Raw genomic sequence first — 7,788 nt, forward strand, 5'->3', positions numbered from 1 at the left:
GTAGCAGGATCATCCTTGAATCACTGAACTTTGGCAACAGTCTGAAGAGCAAATGGGTAGTTGATTAACACTGAGCTGTGCTAATGGGGAAAAAAATGTCTGCCCAAAAATCTATGATCTTTTCCCTTTTTTTTTCATGGGTGGTAGAGTTGCTGAAAGTTTGCCTCGAGATAAGCCAAGAAGATTTACCTCAAAGAAAGAATGCTTTTGTGCTGAAAAGCCTGGACTAAGATTCAGGATATCTACTTTCAGTTCCCACCAATTCCACTGGAGATAAGTCAGGGTATGTCTACACTAGAAAGTTAGTTCGAACTAACGGACGTTAGTTCGAACTAACTTTCCTATGCGCTACACTAGCGCTCCGTTAGTTCGAACTTAATTCGAACTAACGGAGCGCTTAGTTCGAACTAGGTAAACCTCATTTTACGAGGACTAACGCCTAGTTCGAACTAGCTAGTTCGAACTAAGGGCTGTGTAGCCCTTTAGTTCGAACTAGTGGGAGGCTAGCCCTCCCCAGGTTTCCCTGGTGGCCACTCTGGCCAACACCAGGGAAACTCTATTGCCCCCCTCCCGGCCCCGGAGCCCTTAAAGGGCCACGGGCTGGCTACTCACTTTGTGCCAGTTGCAAGGCTGCAAGCACCCGTGCCTGCACAGCCTGCACCTGCCACACAATGAGCCAGCCATCCGAGGGCTCCCAGCCCTCCACTGCTCCCCACGACCAGCCTGGCGGCTCCCAGGAGCCTGCCCGGGGGCGCAAAAGGCGGGCGCCCGCCTGGTCAAGTGCGGAGATCGTGGACCTCATCGAGGTTTGGGGGGAAGCCTCCAATGTCCACGATCTCCGCACTAGCCACCGGAATGCGGCCGTCTATGGACGCATGGCTGCCAGCCTGGCCGCCAGGGGCCACCAGCGCAGCCGGGAGCAGGTGCGCTGCAAGATTAAAGACTTGCGGCAGTCCTACTCCCGGGCCTGCCTGCCAGGGGCTGACCCGGAGGCCTGCCCCCACTTCCATGCCCTGGACCGCCTCCTGGGGGCTCATGCCGTCCCTGCCCCCCGGGATGTGATTGACCCCGGGGCAGAGGGACCGCTCCTGGACACCGAGGAGGAGCAAGAGGGCTCTGAGAGCCAGGAGCCTGCTGCCAGCCTTCCCAGGACCCGGGACCCCCGAGGCACCCCACAGAGCCGCTCGCCTGCATCATCAGAGGCCGGGGAGGCGTCCACCTGTGAGTACCCTCGTGTTCCCCTTATGTGTACGGGGGGCTGGGGCGAGAGGGAGCCCCGGGACCGTGCGCCTGGGCCTTGCCCACCACGGAGCAGCAGCTGGGGATCCTGCAGGGGCCCTGGCCTTGCAGAGGGGAGCTGGGTTTCACACACCTGGGCCCCTGGGGTCATTGACCGCTGGTCTTCTTGCACCACAGCTGCAGCACCGGGGACTGCAGGGCGCACCACACCGCCTGCAGCAGCCGCCCGCGCCCGGGCAAGCAGGACAGCCAGGAACCAGGAGGACTACCAGAGGCGGCATCTCCGGTTCCTGGACCGACAGCTCCGTCTCCAGGACCACTGGGTCCAGGAGGACCTCAGGCTGCGCCAGAGGAGTCTGGAGGCCCTGGAGGAGCAGGGCCGTGCCCTGCGAGGCCACCTCCAGAGCCTGCTAGACCGCTTTCCATTTCCTCCTCCCCCTGCTCCCCCTCTTGCTCCCCCTCTTGCTCCTCCTGCTCCCCCTCTTGCTCCCCCTGCTCCCCCTCTTGCTCCTCCTGCTCCCCCTCTTGCTCCTCCTGCTCCTCCTGCTCCTCCTGCTTCCGCTCCTGCTTCCTCCACACCCCCTGTCCTCTCTGCCCCCCCCTCCACAACCATTCCCCACCGACGCCCCCGGACCCGCAGTGTGGCGAGACGGGAGAGGCACCCAGACTCCCACCCCTGAGCTTTCCTTTCCCTTCCTCCCTTCCCTCCCCTCCCCTTCCAGCTCCCTCGTCCCAGGTTTCCCCCTCCCTTCTCCCACCTTCATTCCTCCCTCCCCCACCCCAGTTCTGTGAAATAAACAGACGTTTTTGTTGGAAAAACAGGTGTCTTTATTTGACAGTAGGTAGGGAGGGGAAAGGGGAAGGGGGGGGTAGGGTGGAAGAAGGCCCCGGTGGGGCATGCAGGGAGAGGTCAGTCCTCCTCCTCCTCCACCTGGAAGCTCTCCCGCAGGGCTTCCCGGATCCGGATGGCCCCCCGCTGGGCTTCCCGGACGGCGGCGGTGCGGGGCTGACCGTAGTGTCCAGCCATGCGGTCAGCCTCAGCCATCCAGGCTGGCAAGAAAGCCTCCCCCTTCCGCTCACACAAATTGTGGAGCACACAACATGCCGCCACCACGGGAGGGATGTTGTGCTCGGCCAGGTCCAGACGGGTGAGGAGGCATCGAAAGCGGGCTTTCAGTCGCCCGAAGGCCCCCTCCACCACGATGCGGGCCCTGCTCAGCCTGTTATTGAAGGCCTGGCGGGAGGGATTGAGGTGTCCCGTGTAGGGCTTCATGAGCCAGGGCTGCAGTGGGTAGGCGGCATCCCCCACCAGGCAGACGGGCATGTCCACGTCCCCGACCCTGATGTGGCGGTCGGGGAAGAAGGTCCCGTCCTGCAGCCGCTGGCACACGGAGGAGTTCCGGTACACCCGGGCGTCGTGTGCTTTGCCGGACCAGCCCACATTTATGTCCGTCAACTGTCCCCGGTGGTCACATACGGCCTGCAGGATGACGGAGAAGTACCCCTTGCGGTTCACGTACCGGGACGCCTGGTGTTCCGGGGCACGGATGGGGATGTGCGTCCCGTCGATGGCCCCCCCGCAGTTGGGGAAGCCGAGGGCGCCGAATCCCCGGATGACGGCATCCGGGTCGGCGAGGCGGACCACCCTACGGAGCAGCACCCGGTTGATGGCCTTGACCACCTGCGGAGAGAGACACAGCAAAGCGTCAATCAGTGGGGCGCCCGGGTGGCTGGGAGCGTGCGTGCCCTGGCAGTGCCCCGCGCCCCACTCCCGGAAGCAACCCCCCTGGCGGCGTGTAGTACGGCCGGGACAGCCCGACCCCTCCGGTGCGGGGCGCTTTCGCCTCCTCCCGCCCCCCCCTTTGTCCCTGGGGCGGCCCATCCCCTCCTCGCAGCCCCCCTCCCCCCCGGCTCGGTGGCCGACGAGCGCCGTACCTGCATGAGCACTGCTCCGACAGTGGATCTCCCCACGCCGAACTGGTTCCCGACGGATCGGTAGCTGTCCGGCGTGGAGAGCTTCCAGAGGGCGATGGCCACCCGCTTCTGGAGGGGGATGGCGGGCCTCATGCGAGTGTCCCTTCTTTGCAGGGCAGGGGCGAGCCACTCGCAGAGCTCCAGGAAGGTGTCCCTCCTCATCCTAAAGTTCTGGGTCCACTGTCGGTCGTCCCAGCGCTCCAGGACGATGCGGTCCCACCAGTCGCTGCTGGTGTCCAGACGCCAGATGCGGCGGGGCACACCGGTGCCGGGGCGCCGCCGCGGCTCCTCCACGGCCCCCAGGGCGGCCAGGCGGAGAGGCAGGGGGCTGACGTTCCCCAGGTGGTGCCAGGCAGCCTCGAGCCATTGCTGGCAGGCTTGCAGCAGCAAGTCCAGAACGTGCACCAGAAGGTGCAGGGCGAGCCGTGGCTCCATGTTGCCACCTGCGGCGGTCCCCCCCGAAGGGAAGCACCGACACAGACGGGCACAGAGACCGACGCTTTGCTGTCCCTCGGCGAGGTTGGCAAGCAAGCAGGAAAAGCTGAGAACCGGCTGTCCAGGGGGGGTCCCTTTAAGCACGAGCCTCAGATAGCCTCAGACAGCAGCCACACAAAGCAACTGCTGACCTGATGCCCTGCCAGAACCGGTTTCAGCTGCCCTTAAATGCCCCCCTGCGTCCAATCAGTGTGGACGCGCTAGTTCGAACTAGCAAAACGCTAGTTCGAACTAGTTTTTAGTTCTAGATGCGCTAGTTCGAACTAGCTTAGTTCGAATTAACTAATTCGAACTAAGTTAGTTCGAACTAGCGCTGTAGTGTAGACGTACCCCCATTTAGTCTCCTTGTGACTTTCTCCTTCACTGGAGGGTTGTGAGGATAATCATATTAATGTTTGTGACGGCTTGGATTTGATCATAATAGGGGTATCATCCAAGAGGTTCACAACTCATCTCTCTGGGGCTTGCTTTAGCCAAACTCATTGGGGGTCATAACACCGAACACTAATGGTTCAGAAGAGCTAATGCAGCTATTCCAGGCAACATGCTGAGGAGTGGAACTGCTATCCTGTACCCTTTCCCCTACTTAGGGGAAAGTAGATATCACCTGCATAGAGCCTGATTACTTTGTATTGGTGCATTCCATAAGTCATGTGGTTTTGTATCTGTTCCCTGATTGGATGGACTGATGGAAATCAACAAATTCAGTGCAAATTTCAAAAAGAATTATCAAATATTTTCTTTAAAATGTCTGGTAAGAACATGTAATCATTTGAACTTACAAGTATTTGTTGTGTCAAAGTTTAGGGGTCACAATGTGGACATGAAAGGTTTGGGCATGCATTTGAACTAAAATTTGCTTTCAATGTGAGGGAAAATATTTGCAGACCTTATGATCAAAGGTCTAGAGAACATGAGCTATGAGGAAAGACTGAAAGAATTGGGCTTGTTTAGTTTGGAAAAGAGAAGACTGAGAGGGGACATGATAATAACTGCCAAGTACCTAAAAGGTTGTTACAAGAAGGGAGAAAAAATTTCTCCTTAACCTTTGAGGACAGGACAAGGAGCAAAGGGCTTAAATTGCAGGAGGGGAGGTTTAGGTTGGATATTAGAAAAAACTTCCTGTTGGGGTGGTTTAACACTGGAATAAATTACTTAAGGAGGTGGTGAAATCTCCATCATTGGAGATATTTAAGAGCAGTTAGACAAATATCTATCAGGAATGATCTAGATGGTGCTTAGTCCTATCCTGAATGCAGGGGACTGGACTTGATGACCTCTTGAAGTTCCTTCCAGTTCTAGAATTCTATAATTTGATGAATCTCATTACAGCACCGAGGGACATGGATCAGCATTCATGTTGCACTTCCTGCCGGAATCTAACCTGGGTCCGGGAAACTAATGATCCAGCTAGCAGGCCACATTCAGTGATGAATCCTCGTGACATGCCAGATGAGGCACATTGTGTTGACACTATGCATATTACAACAGGCCAATAAGTAGCGCAGTCTGGATAAGAGCATAGTCAAGGCTTCAGATAGCAACCTTCATTTTCCCTCAGTTTGATGCTCTCTGTGTTTAGACAGAAGATCAGAGTTGTAGAACTCATGGTCACAAGAGGATTTTGAGGCCTAGAAGTTTGCTAGATACCAAGAGGGGATACAAATGCATATGGATACTGAGAATATATTGAGTTATACTAGTGAATGCTAACACAATATGGAAAGGAATCTGAAACCTTATGTTTCAGGGTTTAAGCCAATCTTTAACTATTCAGGATAATGATAAGACATTCAAAGGTGGCAGTTTACCCCTCATCTGCCTATTTTGGGGTTTACTGCACTTTTCCCTGAAGCATCTGGCATGGACCTCTACGGTGGAGAGGAAACTGGATGAGATGGACCATTGGTCTGGCAATTTCTACAGTGGTCTATGATTTTCAAATTTGACAGTGCAAAATGAGAAGAAAAATAATAAAGTATTCTAGTATGCTTGTATGTAATGTGGGATTTTTCTGAATCTGAATCTTGTCCTGAATCTAAATCTTGTGCGTAATGCACAAACAAAGCTTTTTAGACTTTAAATAATAAAGTTATGTTCCAGTCCTTAAGGATATCTTCTGAACTCAAACACCCAAGAAAACACTTATACAAATTCTGTGAATATAATCACAAATTCATTTAGCACAGCTGGATCTCTCTGTCTGGTTGGACCTCCCTGGTCTGGAACTCTTGGGACCAGCCCGATCCTGAAGGAGGAGAGAGTTTGCCAAACCAGGGGAGGTAAATTCCACCCCTCCGTTGATGGGCTCTGGGTTCTCCAGTCCAGCAACGTCCATGGTCCTGGGGCTCTCTTGCTTGGTACTTCCAGACTACAGATGTTGCCAGACCAGAGAGTTCCAGACCAGAGGGATTCAACCTGTAGTAGAGTTTTACAAAAAGGTCAATAACAACAGAATAAAATTATACTGATCTACAGTTTTTTAAACAATTATCTTCAAAGCCACTTTATCATTGTTATTGCTTCTTTTGAATCATCCCCCCCTTCCCTGGGTAATAATGTATTCTAAAATTGTGCACCAGCCTCCTATAGGCACCCAAATGGGATCTTTTCCTGTTTGTTCTCTTTTTTCTCTATTTGCTATGCTAGCTGCAGCTGAAAATTGAGCTGGTGTTTTAACCCTATTTGCCCCATAGCCTCTCAGTGTCAAAAAATGACCAAAACAGACAGATGAAGTTATGTGACCTAATGATCCTTACTTTACATTTGACTTTAGTAAACTGAACAAACCTCTTGGATCACTCATGTCTCCACGGCAAGTTTGCATTATTCTGCTGCAAGCTTTATAGAAATTTTGTGGATTTTAAAATCTCTACCACTGGGCCAGTTTCTGCATGGACTTACATTATGAATGAATTTGGCACATTACATTTTTCAGAATAGGATCTGTCTTTTTAAACAATAGTTTATAAAATGTACAGCTGAAACAGATTAATACAACATCACATTGCTTCATAGAGTCTTAAAATTTCTGCAGCCAAATGGACTTCTCTTAAGCAATGTTCCCTCTAATGTTTTCCATCTATGTGTAAAATAAATTTTATGTGCACCAAGGCATGTGCAGATGTGCACCACCAGTAGGAACACATGCTGCTAACTGTGGACGTGGTGAGCGCTCTGCTAATCAGCTGGGTGGAACATGAATCTTCGGGGTGGCTATCCTCATGCTCAGCTTACAGGAAACACTGTTACTAAGAGCTCTTTTCTTCTCTTGTTCACCATCCCCTTTAAGTCATGGGGCATGTTGTAGGGAGGAGGGCATCAAGCATTTAGGAGCTACCATTAAAATAAAAGGAAAGATGTAAACTCTTCTCCTCATGCACACAGGATCAAGCTACCTGAATGGAAAAAGCTCTGAATGGATTATCCTGAGCACTTACATTCCCGAATGTATGTAAATGGCACGTACATTCCAGAATGTATGTAGGTTGGGGAAATGGCCCTATTCTCTGTCCCCTTCAACATACTCACTTTGAGAGCACAGTTGGTGCAAGGGGAAGCAGAAACGGAATGTCTCAAAAGAAGATACCAGTGTTATTGTCCAACATGCTCCGCCAGCATCATGAAATACGTTGTGCTTTCATCTGTGCCCTGGAGCCAATGTACCAGCCCAATGCACATCCCACTACCGCTGTATGTCAAAGAGTCATGGCTGGGCCCTAAGCAAAGGGCATTCGCTCTTGCTAATTTGCCTGCTACCACAGAAGCAGGAGGAAGAGGAGACAAACCTGAAAGGACCAGTCATTCAGAAGGACATGAAGGGAGCCCTTGTCAGATGTTTAGAAGGAAGTGTGAGGATTCAGGGGTTGGTTCTGACAGCAAGAGAAGAGGCATCCTCTGAGTCTCACTCATCTGCCAACAATCATTTTAACAAGCATCAGAGGGTTTGCCGTGTGAGTCTGTAACTGCAAAAACTTCAACAACAAATAGTCTTGCAGCACTTTAGAGACTAACAAAACATCATCTGAAGAAGTGGGTTGTGCCCACGAAAGATGTGCACCACCGGTAGGAACACGTGCT

The 7,788-nt window shown here is 52.8% G+C and overlaps 1 protein-coding gene across 1 annotated transcript; it reads left to right on the forward strand.

Annotated features, from left to right (window-relative positions):
• Positions 1 to 520: 520 nt before the first annotated feature.
• On the forward strand, positions 521 to 2,049 carry LOC149524209 (uncharacterized). The gene is made up of 2 exons (XM_089779465.1): positions 521 to 1,221; positions 1,417 to 2,049. The coding sequence occupies exons 1-2, from the start codon at positions 672 to 674 to the stop codon at positions 1,917 to 1,919; spliced, it is 1,053 nt and encodes a 350-aa protein (XP_089635591.1). The 5' UTR covers positions 521 to 671; the 3' UTR covers positions 1,920 to 2,049.
• Positions 2,050 to 7,788: the final 5,739 nt, after the last annotated feature.

This window comes from Pelodiscus sinensis, chromosome 6 (assembly GCF_052426305.1).
Source record: "Pelodiscus sinensis isolate ZL-2025 chromosome 6, ASM5242630v1, whole genome shotgun sequence".
Taxonomy (NCBI): Eukaryota; Metazoa; Chordata; order Testudines; family Trionychidae; genus Pelodiscus; species Pelodiscus sinensis.

Excerpts from the sequence above, each read along its gene's own strand:
- LOC149524209 (XM_089779465.1), top strand. The coding sequence starts at position 672 with ATGAGCCAGCCATCCGAGGGCTCCCAGCCCTCCACTGCTCCCCACGAC. Across the intron at positions 1,222-1,416 it reads GGCCGGGGAGGCGTCCACCT|CTGCAGCACCGGGGACTGCA; the intron begins GTGAGTACCCTC and ends CTTGCACCACAG.